The 17218-nt window shown below is 39.9% G+C and overlaps 1 protein-coding gene across 7 annotated transcripts in view; it reads left to right on the top strand.

Annotated features, from left to right (window-relative positions):
* Positions 1–11892, top strand: part of GPR33 (G protein-coupled receptor 33) — a 55675-nt gene extending 43783 nt beyond the window's left edge. For 4 of the 7 annotated variants that reach the window (XM_073895045.1, XM_073895046.1, XM_073895049.1 and 1 more), the window contains 3 exons: positions 6235–6282; positions 7042–7104; positions 10715–11892. In XM_073895045.1, the coding sequence (XP_073751146.1) occupies positions 6235–6282; positions 7042–7104; positions 10715–11740 (1137 nt within the window). In that variant the 3' untranslated portion in view covers positions 11741–11892. The remainder of the gene's footprint in view (positions 1–6234; positions 6283–7041; positions 7105–10714) is intronic. The other 3 variants (XM_073895051.1, XM_025870198.2, XM_073895050.1) reach the window with 3 other exon arrangements.
* The last annotated feature ends 5326 nt before the right edge of the window (positions 11893–17218 follow it).

The raw sequence follows: 17218 nt of genomic DNA, 5'->3' as shown, positions 1-17218 counted from the left end.
TTTATTTATTTATTTATTTATTTATTTATTTATTTATTTATTTATTTCAGAGAGAGCATGAGCAAGAGAGAGAGAGCACAAGCAGGGGTGGGGTAGGGACAAGGGAGAGGGAGAAGCAGGCTCCCTACTGAGCAGGGAGCCCAACTCGGGGCTCGATCCCAGGACTCTGGGATCATGACCTGAGCCGAAGGCAGACACTTAACTGACTGAGCCACCGAGGCACCTCTAAAATAGCCTTTTAACAGACAGCAGATCCTCTTTGATGCCTACCCATAACTCCTTGACTTTACCATATCAGTGCTAGCCAGAGTTCCTTCTGCCAAAATCTACTTTCCACTTTTCTTCCCCCAAAGCTTTCTCTGACCACAGGATCCCACTCTGTTCATATGTGTGGCAGAGGAAGTACCAAGAAATTAACATCCCCTGAGAGGATCTCTCAACCAATCACTGACAGGAGTTGATATATAAATACCCCAGCTCCTTGTCTTTGGATGGGGTAACCCAGCATTATGTGTTCTACACCATTGCCAGAGTTCTACACTGGGCTTATGTGTTAAGATAACCAAAGCTACATCCGGTTTAATAATTCACCTTTTATTTGCTCTGCCCTTCCCTATCTCTCTTCCTCTCCCTTTACCCAGGTTTCCTGGGATTGTTTTGTGAATAAACTACTTACCCTAGAATCCTGTTTCAGAACTCAGACTAAGTGAATTGGTTTTCCTACTTTCACTCTCACCTCTCACCAAACCATTCCCCACCTCAAAAGTCAGGTTATCTTTTTAAACTGCCACTGTGACCATATCACTTCTTTCCTAAAACCTGTCAACTTCCCACCACTCTTAGGAGAAAGACCATCCAGTACCTTAGTTTAAAGTTTCTTAATGTCAATTCCATTGACTGCTTTACTACTTGAGTTTTGCTACATTAGAGACCTTACCATCACACAGAACTGCTACATCTTGGAAATTGAAATTTCCAATATCTCACAGTCTGGCCATAATCTTCTATCCTCCTACAACCACTACTACTCTGCCAGCACCAGCCCTCAAGTACTTCAATCCTTTCCTCTCACCTATCAAACTGATCAAGGCTTTGCACACTCCCTATTCTACCTGGACCCCCAGCAACATCATTTCTACTGCTCTCTTATTGGCACTGTTAATTCTACTAGCCCCCTCCCCTGGTAGTATCAGCTTGGAAACCACCAGCCCTGCATACTTTGAGGAAACCATTAGTACTGAATATTTTGACAATCAGCTTCAGCTTCTGTACCCAGGCTGGAAGTAAATGTAACAGCAGTAAATTACTGCTCAGAATTTAAAATTTGCACAGTGAGGTAATTTCCCCCTTCCCAGGAGGGTAAATCCACAAATGAGTGGTCCCCAACCTCAAACAGACCCTTAACACCACTCATTATTTTTTATATGTCTCATTACTTTCATAGGAAATTCTAAACCTTCATCGCTTTCCAACATCCTTTCTCTGTTCACTTTCAGCAGATTACCCTGGGTCTGAATTTGCTTGCGGGGTAACAAATCTATCCAAGGTCTTAACTCTTTCACTCCTGTAGAAAACCTCTCTCTCCACTTGTGCTCCAAACCCCAAACTTATCTCCCTCAAGACTGAACCTGAATCTAAGTCCTTTCATAATCAAGATCTGGGCCAACTTCCCAACCTCACTTTCAGCTTCTCCTCCAGATACATCCTACCTGTAGTTCCAGGAATGCAGTCCAGATATGGAGAGGTTCTGGAGCCTGACAAGGTGAATAGTATCCAACAAGGCTGGGAGCAGAACCCAGAAGTCTCCTGAATAAAGCATTCCAGGAATTCTGTCAAAGCAAGGACCCTGCCAAGGAGGAGAATGCAAGCCATAAACCATGGAATAAAGTTAAAAAGTCATGAGCCAAAGATTCCAATAAATGGAGAGACCCAATTAGGAGAGCAAGAGCAAATAAGAAATAGAAAGGGGCCAATACAGAAACGACAGACATGGAACAAGACATAAGTTAGGTCCAAGGTAATGCTCTTACTCTCTTTTTTTTGTTTGGAATGGTAAGTTATTTAAATTTTTATTTTAATTCCAGTTAGTTAACATACAGTGTTATATTAGTTTCAGGTGTACAAAATAGTGATTCAACAATTCCATACATCACCCAGTGCTCATTATAAATGTACTCTTTAATCCCCATCACCTATTTCACCCATCCCCTGCCCACCTCCCTCTGGTAACCATCAGTTTGTTCTCTAGAGTTAAGAGTCTTTTACTTGGTTTGTCTCTCCCTCTCTCTTTTTTCCCTTTGCTCATTTATTTCTTAAATTCCACATATGAGTGAAATTATATGATAATTATCTTTCTCTGACTTATTTTGCTTAGCATTATACTCTCTAGCTCCATCTACATCATTGCAAATGGCAAGGTTTCATTCCTTTTTATGGCTGAATAATATTCCATCCCAGGGGCACCTGGGTGGCTCAGTTGGTTAAGCGACTGCCTTCAGCTCAGGTCATGATCTTGGAGTCCCGGGATCGAGTCCCACATCGGGCTCCCTGCTCAGCAGGGAGTCTGCTTCTCCCTCTGACCCTCTTCCCTCTCGTGCTATCTCTCATTCTCTCTCTCTCTAATAAATAAATTTAAAAAAAAATTAAAAAAAATATTCCATTCCATTCCATTCTATATATATACACACACACATATACCACATCATTCAACAATCGATGGATACAGGCTGCTTCCATATTTTGGCTGTTGTAAATAATGCTGCTATAAATATAGGGGTGCATGAATCTCTTTGAATTAGTGTTTTGGTAATGGTAATATTTAATGTTTTTTGATGGTTCAACATTTGAAACCCAGAATTAATTTTTTTAAAAAAGCAAACCATGGAAATCACCATCATTGAAAAGCTATTAGGTACAAAAAAAAAATGCAGAATGCATTTCTCTAAGAGACAAATAAATCATTCCAGTAGTAATCTATTAAAAGTAACTTTTCTTGGGCATCTGCACGGCTCAGTCAGTTAGGCATCTGCCTTCAGCTCAGGTCATGATCCCAGGGTCCTGGGATGGAGCCCTGCATCAGGCTCCCAGCTCAGCGGGCAGCCTGCTTTTCCCTCTGCCTCTGCCTGCCACTCCTTCTGCTTGCGTGCTCTCTCTCTCTCTGTCAAATAAAAAAATAAAATCTTTTAAACAAACAAACAAATAAATAAATAAATACAAAAGTAACTTTTCTTAAACAAATAGTGTTCTGTTTGTATAAAATGAGAATAAAATAGGATAGTGTTACCTTATGTAATGACATATGTCTGCCTATTTAAATAATAAAAGAATTCACATTTTTATACAGTCCAATATACTTAGGTCTATGATAAAACAGTATTATGAGGAAATGGTCTTTTATAACTTTAATGATAAACTGGTGGTCTAAATGGTTGTAATTACAAAGAAAAGTTATCCACTAAAAAGGACAGTAGAGGACATAAAGGATAAAATGAAAAATTTTCCTTTTTAAAAAAATTTTTTACTATTGAAGTGTTGTTGACATACAATGTTGTATTAGTTTCAGGTGTACAACAGTGATTCAACAATTCTATACATTTCTCAATGCTCATCATGATAAGTGTTGTCACCATACATTATTACAATATGATTGACCATATTTTGCTTGCTGTACTTTTCGCCTCCATGACTTAGTTATTTTATAACTGGGAGTTTGTACCTCTTCATCCCTGTCACTTATTTCATCCATTCCCCCAACCTGCTTTTCCTCTTAATCACTGTACAGTTGGCTCCTTCACATCATTCCAATCCCATTAAATGTCATCTACTGAAAGGTCCCCCCAACTGCCCTATCTAGAATAGCCAATTAGTTATTCATCACATCTCCATGTTTCATACTCTGCATAATACTGTAGTGCTGGGCGCCTGGGTGGCTCAGTTGGTTGAGCGACTGCCTTCGGCTCAGGTCATGATCCTGGAGTCCCAGGATCGAGTCCCGCATCAGGCTCCCTGCTCGGCAGGGAGTCTGCTTTTCCCTCTAACCCTCCCTCCTCTCGTGTGCTCTCTCTCTCTCTCTCAAATAAATAAATAAAATCTTTAAAAAAAAAATACTGTAGTGCTAGCTAAGACTTCTTTATTAACTGGATTATTGTCCATTTCTCCCCACTAGAATGTAAGGCCCTTGGGAACAAAGCTCTTCTCATTTATTCTCTAGCCCCAATGGCAAGAACAGTCTTCCAAATACGTTAAGTATTTGATAAGTACTAGATGAATGAATTAAATCTCAGGGATACTCTGCATTTTTCTTAAAGACCTCCAAGTAATTCTGACATCAACCAGAATGGAAACCTCTGGGCTAATACCAGCCTTGTTATCCCCACTATGCTGGGACGTAGAGGGTGGTGAGAAGTGACTTTGAAAAAATGCAAAACCAGGCCAAACAAACGAAGCATTGCTCTATTTTACTAGGCCTTTAACCATACTGATTCCAAGACCTAGTATATGCTCTCCTCAACATTCCTAAGCTAGTCAGTTCAGGAACTATCTTCTTTAAAAACTATAAACACTAAAGGATTATTTTGAATTATTTACTTTGTTTCCCCAGTCCAAACATTCTGGCATGCATTAGATCCTCAATACATATTTCTTGAATTACACTGCTCAGAGATTTGCTCCAGCCCACTGGGCTTGCTACAACTTACATGTTAATATTAGCTATCATTTATTTAACACTTACCATGTGCCAGGAACTATGCTAAGCCCTTACCTATAATATCTCATTTATTCCTCAAAAGAATACTTCAAAAGAGGTGTTTTCTTTCTCTTTCTTTCTTTTTTTTATACCAACAAATAACAAAAGAGACTCAGAGAGGTTATACATATGTAAGTAGAAAAGTTGAGATTTATATTTAGGCTGTTTTTTTTTCTATCCTATACTGCCTTATGCAATCAATGTAATGCATCAGTATTTTTAGTGTACGTTATTTCTGCGTCAAGTCATTTATTAACTAATAATGGAACCTATGAGAAGCTCTCAAATATCTCTATGAGTCTTAGTCTCTTCACCTACAGAATCAGGAATTAGATGAAATTAATTCGTTGGCCTCTTCCAGCTCTAAAAACCTATATACACAAATATGAGTTCCTAGACTTGAGCATTTGATTTTGCAACATCATTTGCTTCTGCTGTTTTATATATTTCATACTGTGTTTATATCAAAACAACATAAAACAGTTTCCATTTCCATGACTTCTTTTCTTGAAACCACCTGACTTCTTGGAAATATGAAAAGTGAAATGAATGAAGTCACATCACCAAAGCCACAGAAGAGAAGACACTTCCTCAAACACAGTCCGCATATTTCCAACAGAGTTGATGTCACTGATTTAACTACCTATTCGAAGAAAATGCTCACTAATTAGAGTATTTTTGAAGACAGTTACGAAAGAGTGAAATTTTAGGCTATCTAATGGTGGTACTAGCCCTTGTGCATCTGGGGGGTGTTCAACACTAGTCCCTAATATATTCGTTATTTATGAATTTTACTAATTGTAAAATTTGAAAATACAGAGTAAAAGAGAGAGGAGGAGAAACCTAGTCCACACCCCCCACCTTTTTTATTAATAAAACAGCATAGGGCAGTGGAAGGAGCCCTTGTTCTTTCATTGGTGAAAACTACTGTCAGGGCCCCCGGGTGGCTTAGTCAGTTAAGTGTCTGCCTTTGGCTCAGGTCATGATCCCAGGGTCCAGGAATCAAGTCCCTGCATCCAGCTCCCTGCTCAGCGGGCAGCCTGTTTCTCCTTCTCCCTCTGCTGCACCCACTGCTTATGCTCTCTCTCTTTTTCTGTCAAATAAATAAATAAAATTTTTAAAAAAGCTGTGAATCACTTAACTCTGCATCTCAGTTTGCTAATATTCAAAATTAGCAGGTTTGAACCAAATAATATTTCAGGTTGTTTCCAGTTATGTGAATTAACCCAAAGGGCATGAAAACTGAGCAAGAAATCGCTCTTAAAATGCAGTAGCAAGTTTGAAAACCTACCCTGAAGCAAAGAAGATTGTTCTTAGGGTAAAGGTCACAGTCCCAAATGAATTAAGAACTAAAATTTAAGCCTATTTCTAATAAGGCTATAGTAGCAATGAAAGCTTTAAAATTCTAACACCAAATAGAGAACTGATTCCTGAGCTTCGACACTGAAGACACACAGAGGTTTTGATGTATTTTTCTCTACTGGCAGGGCAGAGATCAAGAGGAAACTAAGCAGGAAAAAAATCAGGACACTGAGGTCAGCACAGAAGCTAATCCTAAAAAATGTCAGAGATGGATTGGGGAGAGGAAAATAGAAAATGGAGGACTCGGTTCATAAATGTATTACCTGTGTTGCAGGATTTCCTTATAATGAGATCATCTTCCATGACATGGTACCCAAATCTGTGTTCTTTCCAACCATTCTCAACAATGGTACAGATGCAAATGACAGATAAAAGTCTTCATCTTTCCCAACTAAATAATATTAATCTTTGCCCTGTCTTCACACATTTCATTTTAATGTGAAACTCAGTGTTTGTTTTTCCTCCTGACCATTTTTACTCCAGCGGGATTAGGTAGCTCGTTTCCAGACTCACTTTTTTCCATGCTTGATATTTACCACTTCCCTATGTAGCCAGCACCATGCTCGATATGCTAATGACCATGCTCTACTCAAGGCAGAGTGGGTGCCTGGTGGGACGACCACACATGAGAAGGTCATTTTTCATCAGTGTTTTAACACCTGCAACAAGATTATCAACCTTACATAGAATGACTCTGTTTACGGATGTTTTTTAAATCTCTTCTTAAAATGGAGAAATGATTTGAAGAAGTTCTCCTATCTCTACCTCCCTCTTAAGCACACATTTCACAGAAAAAGGAACTGGGAAAGAATGAAACCTCACAGAATATTTAAATAGTAGGTTCAAAGTTGGGGAATAGGATCAGCAAGAAGAAAGGCAGATGAAATGAAGTCAAAGTTTCACTTATTTTTGTCTCTGTCCATGGAGAGAAGACTGCTGATTTAGAGTCACTCTGGCCTGCCTTAGACCACCTGACATGCAGATGTAACTCCAAGGTAAGATTCCCTGGGCCAGCAGGTTTTATCCTGGTGCTATCATCCGAATAAACCCTCTAGGCTTACTCCAGATTAGGTTTCTGACCCCAGAAACTACACAGGTGGCATCTCCTTATGATTCACTGAATCATATGCATCACTTCATGATTAAAACTGAATCACTTGCTGCAAGGAAATTTGGGGAAAATTAGTGTAGGTTTTTCTAGTCCCTGTGGTGGGCAGTGAGGAAGAGACTGTAAGTGGCTGTGCTATTTGCCAGAGAACAGTGCCCGCTGCAGCAACTAACTCAACCAGAAACCCAGGTGCAGGGCCTAGAGACCTTGCGCCCTCCAATATGTATCAAAAATCCCCAGATGTGAGCATTATAAAGGAAAAGTATCATTTGGGGGAAGGCCAGGGCTCTGTTTTTTTAATTAAATGCTGTTGCATTAAATGGATAGGTCTTTGCTAATGATGAACACACTGTTTGAGAGAACATTCAATGAATTCAATTAATTCTTGGGAAAGTTTTTAGAGCTTTAGTAGAAAAGTTAGAAAAGAACATTCCACTTAATGTCACTTCTGTACTACTACATTACAGTTAAGTATCTAAATTAACACAGATCAGCTTCCTGAGGTTCTCATGCCCCCGCCCCACAGGAGCACAGCGTCCCCAAGCAGAGAGGGGGGTCTACCTGAAAGACCCTGTGCCAAAAGTGTCTTTATAGCAAGACCTCAAAGTAACTCGAAATCTGGGAACTTCTGCCCCAATAGATGAACATTTAGATTTTTTTTCAGAAATCCCTGCTGGTCCTCTGGAATTCAGTAGGGAGGCTTTGAGGAGGAAAGGAACGTGGCCTGCAGTACTAAAAGGGCAAAATGACATACTTGCTAGCTTTCATATAACAAGTTGAGCAAAATCATAGGTAAAAAGTTATTGAGTGCTTAATGTGTGCCATGAAGGGAGCTAAGTTTTATATACATTATGTCATTTCATCCTCATAAAAACTCAATGGGGTTTAGAAAGTGAAAGGGGCTCAGAATTAAGAGTCCACAGAGCTGGTAAATGGTCGAGAGAGAGCAGACCACCCAGTTCTGTGGGACGCCGGAGCCCAGCTTCTGCCCCACTAATTTATATGCAAGCACTTTAAGACCACATTAAAAGCTCTCTAAGAATGAAGAAATCTCCTGGGTTATGTGCAATAAATCAAAGCTCCTAGGAAACTTTATATGCTATTTAGAACCACTACCGGTGTTGATTTTTCTCAAGTCCTACATTACTTTCAGATGCCCTTCTGGAGCTCAGGCACACAATTGTTAAAAAAAAAAAAAAAAACTTCCCTATAATTCAGGTATCCAGTGTTTTATATGCACATAGACAAAAAGGCCACATACACACAACCTCCATGCACACCCCACAGATTCAAACACACCCCACAGAGACACACAAGACTATATATCCACATACATGCAGACAAATACACCACAGATACACAGGCAGACCAAAAACACACCACACAGACACAAAGACAGACACACATACACAGATAGATACACAAAGGCCATCCACACACAGTATCAAAAATTCTTCATGCAATTTTGTTTCTCCTTTTCTACTCATGCCCCAATCCCTCTCCCGTTTCCACCATATTCATCATCTCATTCCCATCTCACCTCCTGTTGCTGGTCTGTTCTCTCCATCCCACTGCATCCCAAATCAGGAACACAAGCTCGTTCCCTTCAATTCCCCAAGGCAACCACCAATACAAGACAGTTGTGATTAATGAGAAGGGACATTACACCATGTCAAAGCATAGCCAATGGATTAAAATTGAATATGGGACAATTCCTCATTTTAAATCCTCTGCATCATTTCTGCTCCTCAGAATATCTCCTTGATCTTTTCTCCTCATCAAGCCTCCTCACCTCCCATGGTGTTTTTCCTGTGCCCCCCTCTCTGAAGACCACCCTCACTCCTCCCTCTTCTCACGGTCCCAGGCCCTTCACACAGCCCCTTTCCCAGGTCCCCACTCTTCCACTCACCATGGCCACCGATTCCATGTCCTTAGACTTCACTTTTTATTCAAAGCAGGCTACTAAGGTATTTTCCTGAAGAGGGCCAATTTTCTACTTCGGAGAAAAATTTTGCAATTCCCTTAGAAGGCAGAATTAACTTAAAGCAATTGTGGTTTTAATAGCAATTATTTTATTTCTTCTCTCCATATATTCTTAGAATGTTTTTGCTTAGTGAAAAAAAAATCATTAGCAATTCCCATTAAAGCAATTCATCCAATTTATCAAAAACCAATTTGTTGATATGACTGTTATATATAATAGCTATTTTCCAAAATATTCTCAGGTTCATATTTTCAATACTATAGGAATCATTACCCAAGAAACAGGATAGTTTGGATCATCAAATACTCTGATTCATGGAGGATTATCAAAACACTACACATGAATTACCAATTTTCAAAGAAGTAACATAAAACACTGGCAGGGTTCCCCACCTGCCACAACGGAGGCACAGTGGGAAATGTTGATAAGAAATTTAACCCTGTAAGCCTCCCTTTATCTTCTGTTTAAATATTGTCTTTAGGAGGAAAAAAATAAATGACTTTTTTATAAAGCTCCTGGCATATAAAAAGTATAAGATAAATATCAATTCCTTGAATTCTCTCCCTCTTTTCCTTTCCCAAGTAAGTAAGAACTACCACTGTATTCAACAGTACATGTTCCTCTTTGATGATTTTGAAGGCACTTTACAATCTTTTGGTGGGGGGCTAGAGGGAGAGGGAGAGAGAGAGTCTTAAGCAGGCTCTCCACGCCCAGAGTAGAGCCCGAGATGGGGCTCAATCTCACGACCCTGAGAACATGATCTGAACCAAAATCAAGAGTCAGATCCTTAAATGACTGAGCAGCCCAGGCACCCCAGCATGTCACCCTCTTATGGTGCCCTAGCCTAGGGCTCCCAAATGAATATCGGTTCCTACCACATGCTAAAATACTAGCATTTACTACATATAATAATTAGCTCATGGGGGAAATCTAATTATAGCTCTGAATGATTACTGATTTGCAGCAGTTGTTAATTTTGTTACTCAATTTCATTAGCAACATTTGCCCTGACCAAGCCTTAGTCAAGTAAAACTGATCCTACATTGCCTTATTCAAGAAGTTATGACCATCAAGGAGGGTCAAACCTATGGCTCATTTCTAAATAGAAGATGTTTAGCTACCTAAATTCATTACTTCAAGTCAAAATATCCCAAACATTATTTCTTTCACATTAATTTCATCTGTAGTATTTCTATCTTGGATGCTCAAATTAATCTGATCTTAATTCTTCATCCAAAATAAAAATACAAAGCTTAGGGAAATATCTGATTTGTATTATTGTGGAAATATTATATTGGCTATTTTATAATTTTTTTTAAGTAGGCTCCACGCCCAATGTGGGTTTTGAACTCAAGACCCTGAATTCAAGAGTCGCATGTTCTACCAACTGAGCCAGCCAGGGGTCCTTATGTTTGCCTTTTTAAAAATAGTGTCATTTTGGCCATTACTATGCAAAAATTAACTTTTTTTTTCCCTTCTTTTTTGTGGTTATTTTCTGTTTCTCTCTCTACAGGTAATTATGGATCTGGTCAACTTTACTGATTTGCTCAATGTCTCCACTTTAGTAAGAAACAGCACTCACTTTGCAGTTCCTGCCTCAAACGTGGTCATTGCCTTTCTGCTGTGCATGTCAGTTATAATTGGTACCATCACCAATGGTCTCTACCTGTGGGTGCTAAAATTCAAGATGAAAAAGACTGTCAATACGCTCTTATTTTTTCATCTCATTCTCTCCTATTTTATGTCAACATTGATTCTGCCATTTATAGCCACCACCTACCTTCAGGACAATCACTGGAGCTTTGGAAATGCCATGTGCAAGGTCTTCAATGCCACTTTGTCAGCAGGGATGTTCGCCTCTATTTTCTTCCTCTCGGCCATCAGCGTTGACCGTTACCTTCTCACTCTTCACCCGGTGTGGTCACAGCTGCATCGAACCCCACGCTGGGCTACCGGCATCATCCTGGGAATCTGGCTCTCTGCCACTGCCCTCGGCATGCCTTATTTGGTTTTCAGGGAGACACAGGATGACCATAAAGGAAGAGTAACCTGCCAAAATAACTATGCTGCATCTCCTAATTGGGAAAGCAAAAAGATGCAAACATTAGGGAAAGGGATTCACGTAGCCTGTTTCATCAGCCGCTTCTTGCTGGGCTTCCTTCTGCCTTTCTTTATCATCAGTATTTGTTACAAAAGAGTAGCCGACAAGATGAAAGAGAGGGGCCTGTTTAAATCCAATAAGCCCTTCAGAGTCATGGTGACTGCCATTCTCTCTTTCTTTGTGTGCTGGATGCCCTACCATGTACACCAGGGCTTACTTCTCACTAAGCACCAATCAGTACTTGTACAGGTGACTCAGATACTGACAGTGATAACCATTTCTTTCAATGAGCTCTTTTCTCCTACACTCTACCTGTTTACTGGGGAGAACTTCAAAAATATTTTCAAGAAGTCCATTCTTGCTCTGTTTGAGTCAACATTCAGTGAGGACTCTTTGGCGGAAAGGACACAAAACCTAAATTCAGAAGCCTACATCTAAATTTTGGATCCCAGAGGAAACAATGGACTCTTAGTCAATTTTACCACCAGAGAGGTACCCTCTGCTTTTGTAGAATATAATCCCTATATTAGAGACATCTAGGCTGTACCATGGCTAGATCTATGAATATTAAAAGAGCTGTAAGAAAGCAAGCAATGGGTGATGTTGCAAATATAATTATTTTTACTCTGTTTTTATTGTGGTAAAATATATATAACATAAAATTTGCCATTTTCACCATTTTAAAATGTACATTTCAGTGGCATTAACTACATTCACAGTGTTTTGCAACCACCACCACTATCTATTTCCAAAAATTTTTATTACCCCAAAGAGAAACTCTACTGATTGACTAATAACTCCTCATATCCCCCTCCCTACAACCCCTCATAACTTCCAATCTACTTTCTGTCTCTGTGAATTGGCTCTCCTAGGTATTCCATGTAAGTGAATTCATACAACATTTCTTATTTTGTGTCTGGCCTATTTCACTTAACATGACATTTTCAAGGTTCACCCATGTTGTAACACATATCAGAACCTTATTCTTTATGGTTAAATAATAGTCCATTGTATGTGTATTCCATTGTGTGTTTTGTTTATCCATTCTTTATGTTAAGGGACATTTGGGTTGTTTCTACCTTTGCTATTGTGAATAATGCTACTGTGAACACTGATATACAAGTAGGTGTTTGAGTCTTTGTTTTCAATTATCTTGAATTATTTTGAATTACTGGGTCATATGGCAATTATATGTTTAACTTTTTGAGGAACCGCCCACACTTTTCCACAGCAGCTGTACTGTGTTACACTCCCACCAGCAATGTGCAAAATTTCCACTTTCTCCACGCCCTTACCCACACTTATTATTTTCTTTTTTTTCAATGATAGCCATCCCAGTTGGTGTAAAATGGCGCAAATGTGATTCTTAACCTCTGATTTTTGAGGCTATAGGAATACCAATTTCTAAATAACAATAGTGTCTATTGATCTGACTTTTCTGTCACAAAATCTAGCAAATAGACATTTGGAACAAGATCCCTCTTTATTTACATAGCTCCTAAATTATTTAATTGGTATGGACAAAATTTAACATGGGGATGACAAAACACTGATCTTTTCATATCTATGTTAAAGGATAAAGAATTTATACTATAATGTTTTCAACATAAAGATATCTTAAATATCTCTTTTCAAAACCTATAGATTGAACTGTCTCAGAAATATGTGACTAAGATAATTATAAATGTTTAAGAATCTACCTGGGTAATGTCATAACGTATTTAATTTAGAATAGCCATAACAATATTACTTTATCTTCCCTGGTTTTCAAGTTTCACTTCAAGTTCTCGCAATACCTTATAGCACCTAAGTTATGTAGGACCACATAGTATCACTGACATAATTACATTTCTTATATTTAGTTCATTAGTTCTATCTATCAGTCAATAGATATATCAATCAATAGATAGGTCTATCTAGTTCAACTGATACAGAATGCAGACATTTAGGCCACAACACACACTCAGTCCCTAAATATTCCAACTGGCTTTGCACAACCCATTCCAAACCACAGGCATATATCCTAGTCAGAAATCCCCAGAATGGATGATATTAATTACAAGGGGTTACAGGAAGGAGGGAAAATTAACCTTCATTACTTTTTTTTTTTTCAAGAAAAGTAATAGTAGTTTGTTACCCTAGAAATGCTGCTAATTGACTTGGCTTCACTACCTCCCTGACATCTGAGGGCTTGGTCTCTCTCTCTCTCTTTGAATAAGAGGGACAAAAAGCTTCAGGTAGATGACAGCTTTCATTGTTGGCCCCTATTTCATGCTTTTGGAGCCGGAACAGTTTTCCCAGAGCAGGAGTAGGACTGACCACCAGGCCGTGGCTCCAAGTGTCCCTGCAGCAAGCAAGGACCAGTGCTTCTTCTCGCCCCACACTTGCATATCCTGACAAGCCCCTGAAGTTTATGATGCAGGACTCGAGAAAGTTATTGGATGGAACATATGATTCTTTGAAACAAGAATAGCATGGGAAACCTAGAAGCTACGTAGACAGCCTTTTGTCTCCCTCCTCAAACTTGCCACAATAAGAAACAAGGAAGTGCTCTTTCTGGGTTTTTAAAAAAATATTTTGTTCCATCTCTCTGTGGATTGTAAACTCCTCAAGGACACAAGAAGCCTATCAGTCACACTATTTTCTTTTCTATGACTATTATACACAATTGGTATCCGAGAAAAGATACTTAATGAAAATTGAATATGGGTAATCACAATGTGTGATTTGAAAAATGACCTTAGGTATAAAATAATAAGATTGAACCAGATTTTTTTTTAAAGATTTTATTTATTTATTTGACAGAGATAGCACAAGCATGGGGAGCAGCAGAAGGAGAGGGAGAAGCAGGCTCCCCGCTGAGCAGAGAGCCTGATGCGGGGCTGGATCCCAGGACCCTGGGATCATGACCTGAGCCGAAGGCAGACACTCAACCAACCGAGCCACCCAGGCGCTCCTGAACCAGATTTTTATTTAACAAAGATTTACATCACACTTACCTTGTGTGCAGGCATGATTCTGTGTGCTTTACAAATCATAACTCACTTAATCCTATAGCAGTTCTCTTAATTAGGTCACATTTTTATCCCTACTTTACAGATGATGAAAGTGATGCACTTGCCCAAGGCCATAGAGTAAGCAATTGGAAGAGCCAGTATTATAAGCCCCGGCGACCTGGTGCTAGAATCCACGCTCTCAACTATTATACCCACTGCCTGAGGTCACTGCTAGGAGACCGAAAGGCTGGGCTTTAAGCCCAGATCTACCTAGTCTGTTTATTTCAACAGAAGTCACCTTTTTGGCTGCAAAAATCAAACAAATGCCTAGAAAATGTCAGGATCCACACACAAAGTAAAAGTTAAAAAATAGCATTGAGCTTGTAATCAGAAGATCTGGGTGATGGTCTGGCTTTGCCTCTAGTTTGGTGTTTTATATGAGGCAGGTTATCCAAATTTTCTGGGCCTTAGCTTCCTCATCTATAATATGGGGACATCTCTTAATGAGATTGTGGAAATGAAGTTACTTCTAAAATATAAAACACTGTATCAATATATTATTAAGAGATTTTTTTTTAACTTATCACTTTAAATTTTAAGAAAATGGGATGTAGGTGAGCCCGGGTGGCTCATTTGTTAAGCGTCTGCCTTTGGCTCCAGTCATGATCCCAGAGTCCTGGGTTGGAACCCCAAATCATCAGGCTCTCTGCTCAGCAGGAAGCCTGCTACTCCCTCTCCCACTCCCCCTGCTTGTGTTCCCTCTCTCCCTGTCTCTCTCTCTGTGTCAAATAAATCTTTAAAAAAATATATGGAAAAAATGGGATGTAAACTTAAGAAAATTCTCCCAGAATGTATTTTTTAACTTCCCATAAAACTATGGTTAACTTTGAGAAAACCTACCCATTATAGTTGTATTGATCTCACCAACCTCCTCACTCTTACAAATTCTCAGAACCCAAGGTTTATAAACAAAGAATTAGTGACTTTGCTTTTGGAACTCATGTTTGGAGACAGTCTTTCAAAACAATGTGCTTATTAGCATCCAATTATATAAACCTGCTTCATTATATCAGGATCAAACAGGCTCAAGAAAAGAATACAGAGATGACTAGGGACGCGTTTCAAATGCCAGCTTGAGTTCTTTTCTCAAGAAATGGGTCCTTGTTTTAATGAGAGGAATGGGCTACCCAGCTGTGAACATATAGGAGGGATTGGGGTGTAAGGTAGCATGGTGTGCACAACAGAAGCCAAATCCATAGCCCTGAGAAACTAGGGGCAACAACTATTTACTTGGAGAGTTTATGTAACTGTCCCATGAGAATCTGAGCTCTGAGAATACAACAGTGAAAAGATACAATCCCTCCTCCCTACCTGCGCTCTCTCTCGCTGCATGAGAGAGAGAAAGAGAGTGCAAGCATGAGTGGGGGGGTGGGGGGGAGGTACAGAGGGAGAGGGAGAAGCAGACTCCCCGCTGAGCAGGGAGCCCGATGCAAGGCTCAATCCCAGGACCCTGGGATCATGACCTGAGCCAAAGGCAGATGCTCAACCAACTGAGCCACCCAGGCGTCGTGTCACTCGTGTTCTCTACTTCAGTGAATGGAGCCAGCTTCTGCTACTGCTCCCACTGAGCCTCGAACCCCAGCAACTTGGTTCTACTGCAACTGCTGCTGACACCAATGGCACTTCTGCATCAAGTCTAGAACTGTCCTTTCCTGAAAGCTCTACCAACACTGCCATGAGGAACATAGAAGCCCCATGCAGAGCCTGTTTATTCACATTGCTCACTTCCAAATTTAATCTTGCATGAAGGTATCTAATTGGCATGCCTGCATCCTAGCTGCAAAGGAGGCTGGGGAGCTGAGTTCTGGTTTCTACCTGAGAGGGGAAAAGGATGCTCCTATCATAGGAATTTCCCCAAATATAAAAGCTATTCAAAAGATGATGATGTCCATTGAATTTAACCTAAAAACTTTTCAAAATGATTAGCTTCAGGAAGAGAAACAAAATTGCATCGTGCTGAGTCCTGTCTGGGAGGTGAGAATCCAGAGGCTCTGGGAGTAGCAGCTCTTTTAAACTTGGAGAATTAAGGAGTAATTCCACCTCCTTCTTCCCACAGAAAGTAACTCTAACACATTCTACTAATTAGAGATTAATTTGTGTTAAGGGACTGCCATTAAAATGCAAATATACCTTTTAAGAAGGTTACGTTTCATTCACAAGTTAATGGGAATTACCTTAATCAGCTTCACACCCAGCAGAGTGCACCTAAACACAGTACTTAAAATATTAGACTTTGGGGGGCGCCTGGGTGGCTCAGTTGGTTAAGCGTCAGGCCATGATCCCGGGCTCCTGGGATTGAGTCCCGCATGCCCCTCATGGGGCTCCCTGGTCAGCAGGGAGCCTGCTTCTCCCTCTGTTCCCCCTCTCCTCCCCCTCCCTGAGTGCACTCTCTCTCTCTCAAATAAATAAATAAAATCTTAAAAAAAAAAAAAGAATATTAGACTTGGATTGTGGCCTAAAGGAGGGAAACGTTTTGAGTTGGAGGTCGAACCTGGAGCGTACTTTAGAGACACTGAGGGTCCTGTATAGGGAAAGGTATTCCGAAGAGAGAGTCAGCTGGTGACTAAGAAAAAAGTTGCCTAGTTGTGATACGGCCCAGAAAATTCAGTTTATGCCAAATTGTTTGGGTCGAAGACCTTATCTTCCTTCCAGTTAAGGCCAGTCACCCGAGTTTAGTTTAACTTGGGGTTTCCAGGAGGTGGTTTCCCTTTCAAGTCCTGTCCTTCCCCTATTGGGAAGGAAAGAACACACTGGTGGAAAGAGAAACAGTTTTTCTGATGCTCCCCCATTGTTTTCCTTGTCTCTTCACTACATTCTGAGGTCCCTGAGAGTAAAACCTGTATCTTATTCCTCATATATT

This window comes from Callorhinus ursinus, unplaced genomic scaffold (assembly GCF_003265705.2).
Source record: "Callorhinus ursinus isolate GAN/ISIS: 27379988/994484 unplaced genomic scaffold, GSC_fseal_2.0 scaffold8, whole genome shotgun sequence".
Lineage (NCBI taxonomy): Eukaryota > Metazoa > Chordata > Mammalia > Carnivora > Otariidae > Callorhinus > Callorhinus ursinus.
The sequence above is the reverse complement of the archived record's forward strand: the minus strand, read 5'-3'. Positions and strand labels throughout refer to the sequence as shown.